This window comes from Vitis riparia, chromosome 15, assembly GCF_004353265.1.
Source record: "Vitis riparia cultivar Riparia Gloire de Montpellier isolate 1030 chromosome 15, EGFV_Vit.rip_1.0, whole genome shotgun sequence".
Taxonomy (NCBI): domain Eukaryota; kingdom Viridiplantae; phylum Streptophyta; class Magnoliopsida; order Vitales; family Vitaceae; genus Vitis; species Vitis riparia.
Genome location: NC_048445.1, coordinates 9,133,960 through 9,152,165, shown reverse-complemented (window position 1 = coordinate 9,152,165; position 18,206 = coordinate 9,133,960). Strand labels below are relative to the sequence as shown.

General features: G+C 36.2%; 1 protein-coding gene across 1 annotated transcript in view; it reads left to right on the top strand.

Moving 5' to 3' along the window:
* Nucleotides 1-18,206, top strand: part of LOC117932089 — a 78,869-nt gene that overhangs the window by 42,682 nt on the left and 17,981 nt on the right. Inside the window, exons 4-6 of the mRNA XM_034853127.1 lie at nucleotides 917-1,056; nucleotides 1,159-1,268; nucleotides 6,859-6,974. Of these exons, the coding sequence (XP_034709018.1) occupies nucleotides 917-1,056; nucleotides 1,159-1,268; nucleotides 6,859-6,974 (366 nt within the window). The remainder of the gene's footprint in view (nucleotides 1-916; nucleotides 1,057-1,158; nucleotides 1,269-6,858; nucleotides 6,975-18,206) is intronic.

Genomic DNA, 18,206 nt, shown 5'->3' with positions numbered 1-18,206 from the left:
GGTTGTTTGTTTGGTTTAGATTCATCTTAGTACTTATATTAACAGTGATCACATAATCTGGTATAATCAGGCTTGTTGAGAATAAAATGGAGTAATTGAATTGGCATCTCATCTGGATCAAGTTTTATAATTGAGATAATTAGATATTCAATTTGGTGTCAGAGCGAGAGATTAAATTAAGTTATTTTTCTTTCAACAGAAAATATGACCATGGACTAGAAGCCTAGAATCTTTTTTTTCTATGAAGGGCTTAGTCCAAAAATCCCTGCAGGATATTAGTGTAGGCTTTTCAATATTGATCTTGAAAAACCCTCTCTTCTCTTAGTGTAATTTTTCAACTATTAATCCATTAGCAACCAAAACACATCCAGAATCTGGCGACCACAACCTAGGGCTATCTGGTCCCTAAAGAGTATTGAAATTCTGAATATCCTTAGCTTTGCTTTCTCCCAGGTGAAAAACTGATGCTTTAGTTTGTCTCTATCCATGATAGTACCCTTGAAGCCAAATAAACCTCTGCATAGGTGTTTAGAAGTACCATTTCCATAAGATTGAGTGGGTATATCATGTGCATGGAAATTCTGGAATTTTATTTGTCAGTTTGTTCCACAGTCTTGTTAATTTTTACGCAGTTTTGTTAGCTGAATCATGCTTGGAATTATTCATGTACTTCTTCTTTGCATGGTTAAATCTCATTGTGTTTGACAATGCATTTTCAATCAATTGGTCTAGTACATTCCAGGAAAAGGGTTCCTCCAATTTGTATTGGATTTTAAGTGGATGCATTGCCTCAAATGATTGGTGTCGAGTGTTTACACCCGTTATGATATTAAAGTTCCAAAAATTGCAATAAATACTCCTGTATATTGAATTCCAAATTTTAGCAATATATTGACTGTTTTAAATATATTACTAGGAAGCGGTGGAGAGGCTGTCTACAATTAATCACCCAGATGGAAATTGTCCATTATGTTTATATCCTTTGTTTCCAGAACATAAGCAAAATAATATTCTGCCATTTATGAAGTTGATGTCTTGTTTTCATTGTTTTCACAGGTAAAATTTGGTTCTCCCATTTTCTTAATTTTTTCTGGTAAGGGGTACAAACTTTTGCTTCTCTGAATGTCTTTGTTCAATTTTTTTGGTTGGATTTTTCAGTGAATGCATTATAAGGTGGTGGAATTGGCTTCAAACTCAAGAAGAGATGGACCCTGATAACTCATCTAGCGCAATTGTACAACCTTCAAACGAGATAGAACAGCAACGAGGTTTGTTTACATAGCTGGGTGTGTGTGGCTTTTCAATATCATGAAAAGTTTGTACTGAGGAGTACTTGGTTACTCAAAATTTTCCCCCATAGAAGTGATGATTCTTTTGTTTCTTTATTTATTACTTTTATTAATTATCATATTGTTATTTTTCATTCATTATTATTTATTTGTTTTGTAGGCTATAAATAGTATTTGAGTAAGTCCATATGTTTCTCTTCATACTTGCTTAAGAGAAAGATGTTTTAGTTGTTGTTATTGTTGTTGTCATTGTTGTTATTATTTTTATTTATTATCATATTTTTCTTTATTTTTATTTAACTTTTTTTTTCTTTTCTATTTAGTGTTTGTACTTAAGTAAGCCTTACATATGTTCACTTACATCCTTGTTTAGGATAAAGATGTTTTAGAATTTAAGTGATCCTGTTTCCATCTCATAGGGTGGTTATGATGATGTCTCTATGTTTCACTAGTAATATAACTTACAATCCTTCTTCCTTCCAAGGGTTTCTTCAAAGCCTGAAGGTAATTTCATGTACATCTCCTCCTCTAGATCACTGTAGAGGAACACATTCTTTACATCTAATTGATGTAGATTTTATCACTCTAAATTCACAAGTGATAAAGGAACTCAGATTGTGTTCATCTTAACAACTAGTGCACAAGTCTCTTAATAGTCAATATCATAGGCCTTTGGCTACAAGTTGTATCTATGAATTATCCTATCAACTTTAAACTTTATTGTGGATAGCCATTTATAGCCCATGTATCATTCTTGTGTAAGGCCCTCATTTCCTCTTGAACAACTTCTTTCTATTTTGGATTTACTAGAGCTTCCTGTGTGACTCTAGGAGTGTTCACACCAGAAAGATTGCTTTCAAAGGCCTTGAAAGACAAATTACTTATATGGTACAAAACAAAATTAGAAATAGGATGTTGAGTACTAGACCAAACAACTTCTTTGAAAGCTATTAGCTCATCAAGATCAAATTATGATTCATGAATGAAAGAATCAGATTTAGGTTTGCATGAATATATGTTTTTTTATTAGAAACAAAAGATGTATTAATTATGGAAAAAAAATATATGAGAAGGATGAGGAGTCCTCCCCACAATTACAAAAAAACTGATCAAAATATGGCTATACTTGACTATACAAGGAGACTTCTACAACATGGTAAAGAATCTTCCCTCTAGGTAGGTTGCTAAGCCTTCAAAGGAGATTCCCAACTTCTCCACTATGCTGCTAAGAGGAACCCATTTGAGATTGGCTATGCTGAACAATATATACCACAACTGTATTATAGTGGGACAATGGAGAAAAAGACGATAAACTAATTTACTACTTTTCAAACACATTATACATTGATCTTGGCCAAGAGCTTTGTAGGGCCTCCTTGATTAAAGCAAGTCACTGGTGTTGTCCTTATTAGCCACAAACCAAGCAAAGGCTTTTACTTTTGGTAGAGCTTTTGAGTTGTAGATTAACTTGGCGAGAGCAAAAGGGGTTAAGATAGGAGAGGTAGGCAAAACTGAGAGAACGGTAAAGAGAGAGCTCATCGAGAGAAGACCAGAGGGAGTCAAAGATCAAACCCTTCCAGACGTAGAGGAGGGTGATATGCACAAATGTTGCAAGGAGGAGAAGAGGCTAGAAAGATCCTCTAGCTCTAGATTAGAAAAGTTTTGACAAAAATTAAAAATCTAAGATGAAAATTTAGAAGATTGGTCTTTAGTTGGGGGAACGAACACATTTTTAGACCTTATAACTTTGAAAAGATTTGAAAATTGATACTTGAGAGGTTGACCACCTAACTAGATATCCTCCTAAAAACAAAGTCATCTCCCACTAAGGATTGAGTGAAATTAGAAAAAACCTCGAAAATTTGAGAAATAGCTTTCCAAGGGCAACAATGATTCTAATGGGTATTGAACCACAAATAAGTCAACAAGGTTCTACAAGCTCAAAAAGTAAGTGTAGGAAGGAACTAGTTCAAGCAAATATAAAGAGCTTTAGAAGTTTTTTTTTTTTTTTGTGGTGAATTATGATAGAAGTGGTGGAAAGTGGGAAGTCTTTTGTGGTCGATTTGTTATCACTACTCTTAAGCAATGAAGCATAGGATTTTGTTTTGGAACGTATGGTCTAATGATTCAAATTTGTTAAATCGTTATTACGCTCTTAGAATGTAAATCTAACATGTTTACAAAAGAATAAGATGGGTGTCATGTCTATTAAGGTGGTTAGAAGCTAGGGGTTAGGCTATTTTTTTTGGACTAGGAGCCATTAATTAATTTATTTATTTTTGAGGGGCATGGAGTAGGAGCCATTAATGTTGTGGGTTGTTAGAGGTTTGGTTGTGTTTTGGGACTCTTAAGACCTTTGGAGTGTTGAGTTGGAGGTGCAAACTTTTTCAATTTCTTGTCTATTTAAGAATTATGAGGAAGTGTTTTGTGGGTCTTTTCATGGGTGTATGGTCTGATTGAGGAGGTGGAGAGCAGTGAGTTTAGGAGTTGAGGGCCATTAGGGTGTTGTAGGAGGTTATTGGTGCATCAGTTGGGATTTTAAACTGGTGATTAATAGAACTTGGTTACAGAATGGAGAGAGGAAACATAGGAGCAGAAGTAGGCAACAACCAGTGAATTTAATGAATCTTCCAATTTGTATATTATTCACCAAGAATGGCTTTTATGTAGACAACCTAGAGCGCATTTGGATGAAATAAATAAACTAAAATTTTAAAAGAAATCCTAACAACTTGATGATCTTAAAATGTGGTAATATTAGAAGAAAAAACTGGATAATTTTAATGAATGAAAAACATAATTAAAAGTCCTAACTAAAAGATGAATGCCCTATTGCTACGCCTTTGATAAATCCACTATGTTGGATGATGCTCCTAACTAAGCATATCAACTCACATTGGTATCTGGATGCCATTTGACAAGATATCAATGAAAATTAGCCTATCACAAAAAAAAAAAAAAAAAAAAAAAAAAAAAAAAAAAAAAATCAATGATAACCACCACCACAAGAGAAACCAATGACTGCATCATCAATTATTTCCTTGATCTGCCCTGTGTATCTTGGTAGAAATGATAGGGTAGGAATTAACAAAGTTTTAACTATACTTGTAGAAATACTAGCTGGAACAGTGGGGAGGTTGGAAGTTGCCTCAATTAAAAATTGAACCAGAGGAAATTCAAGTCTGTGATTTGTCTTAGTAGTCTCCTCCTCCTCAACTTTTACTGCAATTAGCTTCTTCTCCTTCTTCAACTTTTTTTTTTTTTTTTTCAAAAACCCAATCTAAACCAGAAGATTAATATTTGGTAACTGGTGCAATGAGTTTGAAAGTCTAGTGAATAAGCTAGAAGAAAATTGGGTTTGGTAAGTAGAAAGAAACTTGAAATTAAAATTGGGTATTTGAATTTTCTTTGGATCAGAATACTCTAATAGCACTTTTTAGGCACAAAGTTTTATTCATTTTATCTAGAAACCAATTGGCTGCAAATAAGTCAAGTTAAACCTCTTTTAAGGCATTTGAGGTCATGCCAAATCCTAGGGCTAAAAGAATTCTAAAGGCAAACACAATCCCGGTGGTCGTGAATAAATCAAGTTAGGCATTTGAGGTCAAATCAAATCTTAGGCTAAAAGAATTCTATAGGCAAACACAATCTCAAGGGTGGACATTAACCCAAGAGCAAAAACAATCCGGATCACGAATGAACATAGCCATCCCATGGTTCATTTCTTGAGCATCATTTCCCCCAATATGATGCTTCAATGACTCAAAACCCATGACTTGATTTTGAACCAAACTAATGTGGGATAAGCAAAATAGGAAAAGAAAAGAAAAAGTTAGAATTGGGTTAGAAAATCTAATCTATTATTTTTCACTGAGAGTGGCCTTTATATTGGCAATGCAGAGGACTTTTGGATAAAATGAATCAATTAAAGTTTCAAAGTGAATCCTAACAACTTTATAAGCTTGAAACATTCAATCCTAAAAAAATCTTCATAATTTGATAAATGAAAACATACCTAAAAATCTTAACTAAAAGATAAATATGCATGCTTGTCTCTATAATAAGTCTAAAGGCGCATGTTTGGCATGCATGCTCTACTTCATGATGTCTACTACCAATGGGATTAAGAAAGGGGATAGAGATCTCCTTGCTTAATCCTTTTGAAAGCATTAAAGCCTCCTCCTTTCATAATAATGATAACTGTGCATGCTAAGGACAAACAACTTCTAATCCACCTATTGCATATGCATCTAGTAGCTTTTCCTGCTCAAGATATGATTCTGCAACGTTGCAATCAAAATGATTGTAGGACTGATCAAAATCCCCTTTGAAAACAACCTTTTTTTATTTTTGCTTCTTTACAACAAAACTTTTCATCTAGAGTCTCATTGGCAACCAGAACCATGTCAAGAATTGGTGTATCCTCAAGCAAGGCCCTATGACCGAGAGAGATCATTTCATTGAGGGAACTCTTTAAAATAAATCTAGAGGACTTTTGCAATAGCATTATAGAGGTTAGTAACTAGGTTGATAGGTCTTATTCCTGAATCAACAGTTTTGAGAAAAGGCCATGGAAAACCCATTAGCAGCTGGAGCCTTCTCATAGTCCATCTGGACAATAGTGTCTTTGATCTCTCTAAGTCCATTGGGCCAGTCCATGTAACATTCTAATCACTTCCTTGTTGTGTCTATGGAAGAGATAACAAGGGCATATTTGTTCCAAACAAATTGCTCGGTTAAATAAAGAGAACCTGCTAATCAATCAGCAATCTAGCTAACCTCTGGTAATCAGTAGTACCATTACTATGCTACCATTGCAAGCTTCAAACAATACTACCAATCTTCCACGTATGTGTTCAATGCCATTGTGATTCTTAGCACATAATATATCAACTCTTATTTATTTACTTATTTATTTTCTTAAAAAAATCGAATGGATTTACTAAGAGGAGAGCCTCCTATAAGTACTTTCAGCATTTTCTTCACCAAAGTGCATGCTGAGGGTTGTTTGTACTAGAGTCGTTATATGTGGGGTGTTTGGAGTTATGGGCCTTGTTTTGGTTTTTCTCCTTTTTCTTTTTTTTTCCTTTTGTTTTCTTTGTCTGTAGGAGCTCACATAATTGCTTGTTACTTATTTTCCTTGTAATAATATTTTCTGTTTCCTATAAATGAAGAATTTTTTTTTCATTATTTGCATACTGAGCATGAAGTAATTGAATCTTATTTTGTTAACATCAAACGATGATTTCCTTTCTTGCTAATCCCCCCCTCCCACTCCATTCTTCTTCTTCTTCCTTTTTTTTTTTTTAGCAAAAAAGGATGTCAACATTCTTTTCATAGGTGAGTGTACCCCACAAAATAGGCAATGTGGTATCTGCATGTTATGAACACATGCACATTACACGTGTATCTTCATTTGGCATGATCAACACTGAATATGCAATATGGGATGTGTTGTGTCACCTCTATCAATTTTTTTCCTTTTATTAAACAATTGTACCTATCCATTCTTATTCCAGTTCCCTTCAATAATATATTTTTAATTAGGATCCTGATAATTTGTGACTAGGCATGCATGGAATGACTGAAGGGAGTACAGGAAACTGCCCTGTTTGTCGTAAGGTCTTCCATGCCAAAGATATTGAACATGTGCTTAGCTTGGTTGGTTCTCACTCCTCAAATTTGGTAAGTGATTTACTGATCACTATGATTAGAATTCCTCAAAGGATACATTTTCATGATTTCTTGCTGAATACTTCCCTATTGTTAATGCTGTATCCTTGTTGAAGCATCTACTTTGGTACAATATCACTTGCTTTAAATCTTTCCTTGAAAAATTTCATCTGGCAACCCCCTTTACTGGTTCTTATGAGAATGTTGATGTGACATTATATTGGTAACTGTTCACTATTCGATCAGACATTTGTTTTGCACAATTGTACAAGGGCATGCTCCTTGTGTTTATGTTGGTTGGATTAACTCCTAGCCAATCCTTTGGCCTGGCTAATGGGATTGATAAGTTTGGTTCAGTTAAGCCTTCTTCAATTTTAGGTCCTTGTTGATGTGGCAATCATAAAACCTTTGTTTTTTTTTACCCTCTTTAATTGATTTGAAGAAACTATTAGGACTATGTGTATGGTATACCCATTGACCTAAGATTTAACATTGTGATATAAACTAGAAGAACCTGATCTTCCCTGATGACTGACTGATGAAATGTACATGTACAAGGGGAGTCAGCTGTACGAGGGCTGGGGTTAAACTTTATCAATTGGGTTCTTGGTTATTACAAGTAGTTCTTGTCAATCTGGAGCTATGGATGTGTTTTTCGTGATTTTGACTGGTTAGGGTTGTCAAAGTATTGAGAATAGAGAAGAAACAGGGAAGAGGGAGCAAGGAGAAAATGAAAGAAAAGCTGGTACAGCTGGAACTAGTTGGTAATTTTATTCATATTAACATATTTTTCTGAAATTACAAATAGGTGCAATAATTGTAATAATTACCTAATACCTAAATAGTTCTTTAACATTTCCCCTTGAGCTAAAATGCTCAATTTGATAATATCTCGTAACTGATTTTCATCTTCATGTAAGAGAAACTAATAATGTGTTCGTTTATTTTCTCTTACAAAGTAATAATTAACTTCATTGTGCCTTGTCCTTTCATGGAACATTTTGTTGCCAATAGATGTAGCGCCACTTGCTTATGACAAAACATTCTTGTATTAGTATTGTTGAGTGAGAGAAAAAAAATAGTCTCTTATTCTTCAAGAAAAGAGTACAAAACATAGATATATATATATAAATTGAAGACTCAAGGTTGTTGATTGATCAACTGGGATGACATAGGTAAGTATAGAAAGGTTTAGGAAAGACAAATTAGTGATTGGTATGACATAGTATGGCTTGAGTTTTTAAAACTAAGCAAAATGACTCTTTCAAGTGTTTTAAAAACTTCCTCAAGTGCTCAAGCACTCTAAAGGTGCTCGAGCGTTCATGATAGAATCCTCCAAAATTCTAGAGATTTGTCTATGCATTTTTTAAAGGTTTTAATTTGAGTATTTTTCCAGAATTGGTTTACTAGGTTCTTAGGCTTATACATACCTTGCCTAAATAGGTTCTTTGTCTCTGATTTGAAAAATCTAGTTTGCCTTCCCGTTCCCAAAGCTCTCAAAGAAGTTTGTCAAACTTCTACTATGTTGTGAAGGAGATTTGCATTCCCTTTGGTGTTAAGGTTAGATCCACTGGGAGCATACGAGGTGGTGCATTGCAGATGTGGAATGCATTGTGGTACTAGAGTGATGAAAAAAATTTGTTGTATATCTTTTCATTCTGATTTACAATACATATATACAAAGAATGAGATCTCCTAAATTAGGCTACTTATAAAAAAATCCCTAAACTCAAGCAATCTGATTGCAAGAGTCCTATATGGAAATTTACCTAAATTCCTATATGGAATTTACCTAGATTCTTGGTACAAGAATCATGGGTTAGATTTTACAAGAAAGGAATAATGTGGTAGGAGAAATCAAATATATATGGAGAAAAATAATTGCTAATTTCTTGGCTTATTCTTTTAACACTCCCCCTCAAGTTGGTGGAAAAATATTTTGCATTCCTAGCTTGTCTAAGATCGTATAAAAAGTTAAACTTGGTAGGCCCTTTGTTAGTATATTTGTCAATTGTTTAGAAGAGAGGACATACGGAGTGCAAATTAGCCCAATATCAAGTTTTTCTTTGATGAAATGCCGATCTATCTCCACATGCTTGGTTTGATCATGATGAACGGGGTTATGGGCTATATTTATAATAACTTGGTTATCACAATATAACCTCATGGGTTCTTTTAAAGTGAGGCCAAGGTCAGTAAGAATGATCTTTATCTAGAGTAGTTCACAAATCCCTTGGGTCATGACCCTAAACTCAGCTTCTGCGCTAGATCTAGCCACCACCGGCTGCTTTTTACTTCTCCATATAACTAGATTTCCTCCCAAAAAGGTACAATATCCAGAAGTTGACCTTCTATCGACAATTGATCCAGCCCAATCAGCATCACTTTAAGCTTCCAATTCTATATTTCCTGTCTTTTGAAATAAGATTTCCTTGCCTGGTGTAGACTTTAAGTAACGAAAGGTTCTATATATTGCCTCCATGTGAGATTCATGTGGTGAATGCATGAATTGGCTTACCACACCTATAGCATATGCAACGTCTGGTCGAGTGTGAGATAAATAAATTAATTTCCCCACCAATCTTTGATAAAGGCCACGGTCTACCATATCATCCTCTATTTTTCCTCCTAATTTATGATTTTGCTCAATCGGAGTCTCTGCTGGTTTGCATCCTAGCATTCCTATCTCCCTTAGCAAATCGAGGATATATTTCTGTTAGGAAATAAATATTCCTCCTTTTGAACATGCCACTTCAATTCCGAGGAAATATTTTAGACTCCTTAAATCCTTGATCTCAAATTCATTAGACAAATAAGTTTTTAGTCTTTGAATTTCCCCCTCGTCATTTCCAGTAACAATAATGTCATCCACAAACTATCAAGGTAGTCAACTTACGAGAGGAGTTATGTTTGATAAACAATGTGTGGTCTCCTTAGCTTTGATGGTAGTTCATTCTTATCATTGATTTTGTAAATCTCCTAAACCATGCTCTTGGAGATTGTTTTAAGTCCATAAGGAGACTTCTTAAGCTTGCAGACTTTGTTCTTCCAAGCCATATCACCAAATCCCGATGGAGTGTCCATGTATACCTCTTCTTCTAAGTTGCCATGTAAGAAAGCATTCTTCACATCAAATTGCAGAATCTGAAAATTCTGGGGCTGAAATATCTTGCACAGTAAGGGACCTTGATGTGTTTGAGGTAGAGACATTTGGCACATTAACTAGCTGTGGAAGGACGCCCACATCATTCTCACCACTCCTAGGAAAAATTCTTGACAACTTATCTTCCATTCCTCCAATCTCCCCTTGAAGATAAGTGTGTGTGAAATATGGTTGACTTTCAAAGAAAGTAACATCCATGGTGATATATGACCTTTTTATGGGTGGATGGTAGCACTTATATCCCTTTTGATTGGAAGAATATCCAAGGAAGACGCACCTAAGAGCTCTTTGGTCAAGTTTGTCTCTAGATTATTTGGGAACGTGAATGAAAGATACACACCCAAATATTTTTGGAGGAAATGTTTCAATACCCTTAAAGTTAGGAAAAAACTTTGAAAGTACGTTAACAAGGGATTTAAAGTCTAAGACTCAAGAAGACATTTGATTTATTAAAAATGTTGCAGTTAAAACGGCTACCCCCCAATATGTTTTTGGAACACTCATTTAAAAAAGTAAGACTTAGCAATTTCCTAGAGATGCCTGTTTTTTTTCTCTACTACCCCATTTTGCTATGGGGTATCTACACATGAAGATTGAGACATCATACCTTCACTTTGGAGATAGGTGACAAGATTATGGTTGAAGTATTCTTTCCCATTATTTGACCTTAAGGTATGGATTTTGGTGCCAAATTGGGTACAAATGAATTTGTGGAATATCGGGAAAATGGAATTAACTTCCGATTTGGATTTTAGGAGATAAACCTAAGTGGTACGAGTGCAGTCATCAATGAAGGTAACAAACCATCTAGAACTCGAAATGTTTGGAATTCTAGAGGGTCCCCAAACATTAGTATATATTAAACTAAAACGAGATGTTTCTTTTTTATTTCTTATTGAAAAGGGTACACGATGGTGTTTTGCAAGCTCACAAACCTCACAATGAAAATCATGGGATTGAGTTTTGCCAAACAATGTGGGAAACATTTTTTCCAAGACAAAGAAAGGTGGGTGTCCCAACCGTTTGTGCCATAGCCATATTTGATCAACTTTTGAGTTATTGTTGGTGGTAATAAGAGCTTGTGGGATGGAATCACAAATCTTCCATTGTGTATTGAGGTAGTAGAGTTCACCTTTCCTCTCACTGTGCTCAATCATCCTCCCTGATATCTGGTCCTGAAAAACACAACGGGAAGGGGTAAATGTTACAAAGCAATTAAAATCTTTAGTGATTTTACTGACAGACAATAGATTATAAGACAAGTTTGGAACATGTAACACATTTTGTAAGGTCAAAGAAGGAGTGATGGAGGCCATGCCTTGATTAATTATGGAAGAAAGAGTGCCATCATCAACCTTCACTTTTGGCCAACCTGAAAGTGTTGTATGATTGGAAAAAAAATTGGAGTGACTGGTCATGTGGTCAGTAGCACCAGAATCAATGATCCAAATGCTTGATAAACAATCCTTGGAGGCACTTAAAGCTTTGATATTACCTGTTTGGACGAAAGAGCATGGGGCGGTTTTTGCAGTGGGAATCTCAACACCTGTATCAAGCTGGTTGAGAAGCGTTTTCAGCTTTTCATAATGCTCCTTGCTGAGTAAAATTGGTTCTGGTTCAGTGGTAGGGATATTTTCATGAGAGACATCAATGGTGGCAGCTTGATGCACCTGTCCAGATCTTGTGACAAGTTTTCCTTCTCTATTGCTTCCCCCTTTACTTCCTAATTGAGGCTTGCCATGGAGTTTCCATCAAGATTCACGTGTATGTCATGGTTTGTGACAATAATTACACCAAAGTGAATCTTTATTTTCTGGTTTTCTTCCTTCTACTTTGGATCCCATCAACTTGAAATTTCCAGTAGTTGCTAGTGCTGAACTTTCTGGAGTATAGCCTCCTAGCATCACAACTCGACGACTTTCTTCTCCAATCACATAGGCATAAACCTCCTGGATGGATGGAAGAGTATTTGTACTGTTACTTGGTTTAATTCAGGATTAAGACTAGTCAAGAATTCAAATACTCTCTCTTGCTCCATTATCTTCTTCAATCTAGTAGCGTCTTTAGCAACTACCATTTCTATGTGTTGGTAATGATCTAATTCCAGCCATAGGCTTTGCAATTTATTGTAATATTCAATGATAGACCAACTTCCTTGCTTTGTAGCATGAATTCGACACTTCAACTCATATACTTGTGTTGTTATTCCAATCTTGGAATACGTTTGACTGATGGCATCCCAAATCTCTTTTGCGGTGGAGAGAAACAAGTATGTTTGGTTAATCTCTGGCTGCATGGAGTGTAGTAGCCAAGACATGACCATGGAATTTTCCTCATCCCATAATTGATATTGTGGATCATTGGAGTTGGGTTTTGATTTGGCACCCGTGATATAGCCCATCTTCCATTTACGTTTAATGAAAAGTTTGGCTGATTGGGACCATTGTAGGAAATTCTGGCCGTTGAGTTTTTGGGTGGTGATTTGGAGTGTAGGGCTATGATTATGATGGGTAGATAAAGGTGATAAGGTTTGGAGTGTGGAGGAGGGTAGGGTAGTTTGAGAGGATGGTGTATTTTCACTAGTTTCAGACATTTTTAGGGAAAAAACAACAAGGTTTCTGGTTTTTTTTTTCTTTTTCGGAGTAAACAAGAGATGACCTTAAGGGAATTATAATAGGAACTAAGGAACCAACAACCAAGGTTGGTTAAAAGAGGGAACAAGCTACAACAATGAAGGCTATATGTGACCAAGCAATGAAGCCTCTATGGATCTTGGCAGAGTCAAATGTCTGGCTCTAATACCATGATGAAAAAAATCTCTCGTATATCTTTTCATTCTGATTTACAATACATATATACAAAGAATGAGATCTCCTAAATTAGGCTACTTATAAAAAATTCCCTAAAATCAAGCAATCTGATTGCAAGAGTCCTACATGGAAATTTACCTAAGGTTCCTATATGGAATTTACCCAGATTCTCGGTACAAGAATCATGGGTCAGCTTTTACAAGAAAGGAAAAATATGGTAGGAGAAATCAAATATATATGGAGAAAAATAATTGTTGATTTCTTGGCTTAGTCTTCTAACATAGAGAATAAGTCTTAGGGATAACGTTTACAAGGTAAAATTGTATATTGTATTTTCATATAGTGAATTGTAGATTTAAAGTCTTTAACCCTGTGGTTTTTTTTTTATTTATCTTCAAGCAATGTTTAAAGGTTTTCCATGTAAAAATTCTTTTGTCTTGTATGTTGGTTGGTTTTTAATCTTCCCTACATTATCAAAAGACTTAACTGGATTAAAAATAATCAATTTTTAGGCTAATAAGAGTCAAATCTTCTGTTCACCCCCCTCTAGGTGTTACCTTATTAGATTATTGAACTTTCGAAAGGAAAAACAAAAAGACTAAACTATCTTTTACTAAATAACTACTAACAACTTTTTAACCCCTTTAGGTGTTACCTTACTAGATCATTGAACTTTCAAAAGGAAAAACAAAAAAACTAAACTACCTTTTACTAAATAACTACTGACAACTTTTTAACACCCCCTTAAGTTAGAGCATATATATTACTCAGAACTAGCTTGGAACACATAATAGAAAAGAAATTTCTCCTTAAAGCTTTAGTAAGCACATCACTTATATGATTGTCAAACTTATGTAAGGAGTTATCACTTTCTTTGATGAAATGAAAATCCATTTAAACATTGGGTTATTGGCAATGTGAATAGCATCATAATTATCACAATACATAGTCATTGCCTTTTCAAGAAAAAATCTAAGCTTTTGTAATAGGTTTTGAATCCACATTAACTCATACATTGTATGTGTCATAGCGTTATATTATGTTTCAACACTAGATCTAGTTACTACATCATGCTTTTTACTTAGGTTACCACAAACAAAGGTACAATACCCTGTAGTGGACCTCTTTTCAGTTGAGGATTTTGTCTTGTTCGCATCCGAAAAGCACAACATTATGCAGCTAAACCTTCTTATGTAGAGTACTCCTATACCTATAATACTTGTGAGATACCTTAGGATTCCTCACACTGCTTCCCAATGAATATCTGCTTGGGTGCTTCCATGAACTGACTCATTGTACCGTGGAAAAAGTAATGTTAGGTCTGGTGACTATCAAATAAATGAGCTTGCCTATTTGACTCCTATATTTTCTTTTATTGGAAAACATAAGGCTATCATCTCCATTAAGATTCACGTTTTTACTCTGTAGGAGTGTTGGTTGGCTTTACTTTTGACATGCCAGTTTCATTAAGCAAGTCCAATGCATACTTCCTATGGGGCAACACAATCTTGCCTCTATTATGTGCAACATCAATTCCCAAAAAAGTAGTAATAACCTATGATCCTTTGTTTAAAATGTCTTTTTGAAGTAACTTTTCACTTTTTCAATACTTGCAACATCACTACTGGAGACAATGATATCATTTACATATACAATCAGTACTACTATGCTAGTGTTTCTCTTGAGACCAAATATTGAGTGGTCACAAACACATCTTCCAAAACCAAATGATAGAAAAGTACTACTCAATGTATCAAACCAAGTTTGAGGAGATTGCTTTAATCCATAAGTAGTCTTATTTAATTTGCAAACTCTCCCTTGAGTAACAAACCTAGGTGGTCACTTTGTATATACTTCCTCACTCAACTTACCATACACAAATGCATTCTTCACATCTAATTGATGTAGACTTCACTCAAAATTAACAACTAAAGAAATCATGAGTTAAAATGAGCCACAAAAGAGTCTCAAAATAGTTCAAGCCATAAGTTTGAGTATACCCCTTGGCAACTAAGCCTTCAACTGTTCTACAGTCCCATTTGGATGATATTTAATAGTGAAAACCTAGCAGCAAGCTACAACATCCTTTCCTCGAGGAAAATTAAAGAGCTCCCATGTACCCTTATTTAGGAGAGCATGCATCTCTTATTTCATGGCCCTCTTCTATGCAACATGATTTAAAGTTTCCTAATAAGAATTAAGGATGGAAATAAAAGACAAGGTACGAGCAAAACATTGATAGGTAGGAGAAAGGTTATTTAATGATACATAATGAGTAAGAGGTACCTTTCCTAAGTGCGATTGTTGGTGGTATAGGATCATCTATTGACGAGTCCAAAGGAGGTAGGGATTGAGTTTGATTTCTTCATTGTCTCTAACCAGTCTTTTCCTTTGATACATTTGTCAATTTGTCAGTCTTAGGTAGGGATGTTGGCATGTTTGTTCCTAGGAGATTTATCATAAGGGGAGATGAAGTTTACAAAATAATGGGTTGTAAGCGTAGAAGAATGAGAGGGAGTAATTGCTGGTTTGCGGTGGATTCAAAGTCATTTGAGGTCTTGATGGAGAAAGTTCACGAGAAGCTTAGAGGTATCGTCGTGGAAAGAATTTAAGGCTTTTCCTCTTGGATTCGTTTTGGAGACTTAAGCCTAGGGAGGTTGCTAGATGGAGTAAACGAATGTTGTAGGGAGGAAAGAGAAGGAAGGTCTGTAAGGAGCTGGGAGGATGAGGGCAAAAAGTTCAAGTTGGAAAGGCATGTGAACGAGGCGGGGAGATTTGTTCTGTGTTCGGTCATCGATTTGGAAGCTAAGAGATTTTGTGTGGTTTTTCTTAAAGGTAAGGGGCTCATTGGGGGCTGGGCTATGTTGGCTAAGAAGCTTTGCTCCCTGGGGGTTATTACTCTTGCTGAAATTAAGGCTGCTTATGCGCCTGTAGAAGATGAGGGTGAGAAGAGCAATGGTAGTAAGGGAGCAAGCGAGACGAGGGCTTTCGTGGATGTGGCTAAGGTGAAAGCTGGTATGGTTGGAGATGCGTTTTGGATTCAGCTTGGGGGCAGAGAGCTATGCAACAAGGAGGGCCAGTTGGGTCGTTGCCTGATTGGTACGTGGGGAGAGAGCACAGTTTTGGGAATGGAGTTAGCCTTGTTGAGAAGGTGGGTAGGACGACTGTGGAACCTGAAGAAGGGTGCGAGATTCTTAAAGCTGGGAAGTGCATTTTTTCTAGTGGAGTTTGAAGATAAGGAGGAGGTAGAGAGAGTCTTGAAAAGGGGGGTGAGACGTTTTAAGGAGAAGGTGTTACTGAAGATAATTGTGAGAATTTTCTTTCATATTATTTACTCTGCAGAAATATACATTTATAGGGAAATAAGAGATTACCAACAGCCTGGTAATTCCTTAAAAAGCTCTGTCAGATCCCACAAGAGAGGAAACTATCTTCTATCTATAGAAAATAATCTACAACTATTTACAGCTAGCAAATCTCTAATTATAGCCTGTTATATCTTCTAATTTCATCCTACAATCATCCATAAATCCGGAATTCCACACTCCCCCTCAAGCTGGGCAATGAATGTTAATCATTCCCAGCTTGGAGAGAAGTATGTCAAATTGGGTTCTAGGAACAGCCTTTGTCATTATATCTGCAATCTGTTGCCGTGTAGGGATGTAGTCCACTTCTATGATCTTTTGCTCTATCTTCTCTTTGATGAAGTGACGATCAATCTCAACATGTTTGGTTCGATCGTGATGGACTGGATTTTTTGCGATGCTGATTGCTGCTTGATTGTCACACATCAACTTCATAGGTCCGTGAGGAGCGAGCTGGAGTTCTTCAAGCAGCCTTTTTAACCATATCCCTTCACAAATTCCATGGGCCATGGCACGAACTTCCGCTTCTGCACTGCTGCGTGCCACAACCGATTGCTTCTTACTCCTCCAAGTAACTAGATTGCCCCAGACATAGGTACAATAACCTGAAGTAGACCTTCTATCTGTTAAGGAACCAGCCCAATCTGCATCTGAGAAGATCTCCACGTCACGGCTTGCCACTCTTTTGAAGAATAATCCTTTACCTGGAGTCATCTTTAAGTAGCGTAGTATCCTATATACGGCTTCTTGATGTTCTTCGGTGGGATTGTTCATAAATTGACTAACCATACTCACTGCAAAGCTGATGTCAGGTCTTGTGTGTGATAAGTAGATTAACCTTCCAACTAGTCTTTGATATCTTCCCTTGTCAACAGCAACCATATCTTCTTTTGAGCCTATCTTGTTGAATGGATCCATAGGAGTATTAGAGGGTTTGCATCCAAGCATTCCTGTTTCCTTTAACAAGTCAAGAGTATACTTTCGTTGTGATACAAAGATACCCTTGCTTGACCTTGCTACCTCCATGCCAAGAAAATACCTCAAAGTTCCTAGATCTTTAATCTCAAATTCTTTACTTAGAACTGTTTTAAGTCGGGAAATTTCCTCTTCATCATTCCCGGTAACAATTATATCATCAACATAGACTATAAGAACTGTAATCTTACCACCAGGCGATCTCTTAATGAAAAAAGTGTGATCAGATTGCCCTTGTGAAAATTCCTCTCCTTTAATCACCTTAGTAAACCTCTCGAACCAAGCTCTTGGGGATTGCTTAAGCCCATAGAGTGATTTCTGAAGTTTGCAGACTAGGTCATTGCTACTGGAGAGTTTTAGGCCTGGAGGAATCTCCATGTAGACTTCTTCTTCAAGATCGCCATTGAGAAATGCGTTTTTGATGTCTAGTTGATGCAAATTCCAATCAAGGTTGGCTGCCAAGGATAGCAAGACTCGGATTGTATTTAACTTTGCAACTGGTGCAAAAGTTTCTTGAAAATCAATCCCATAGGTTTGTGTAAATCCTTTGGCCACCAACCTTGCCTTGTACCGGTCTATCCTCCCATCTGCCCTGTATTTGACATTGAAGACCCACTTACAACCCACGGGGCGTTTTCCTTGTGGTAATTTCGTAATCTTCCAAGTGTCATTCTTCTGCAGTGCTTGTATTTCTTCATTCACTGCCTTTCTCCACTCAGGATGCTGTAAGGCCTCTTGTATGCAGTTTGGGAGAGCAATACTCTCCAGATTTGTGATGAGAGCTCGAAGATTAGGAGATAGCTTCTCATAGGACACAAATTTTGAGATGGGATGCTGAGTACAAGATCTTACTCCCTTTCTATGCGCCACGGGCCTATTGAGATCATCCATAGAGTCAATGTCATCAGTAATAACAGGAGAATCAATATTA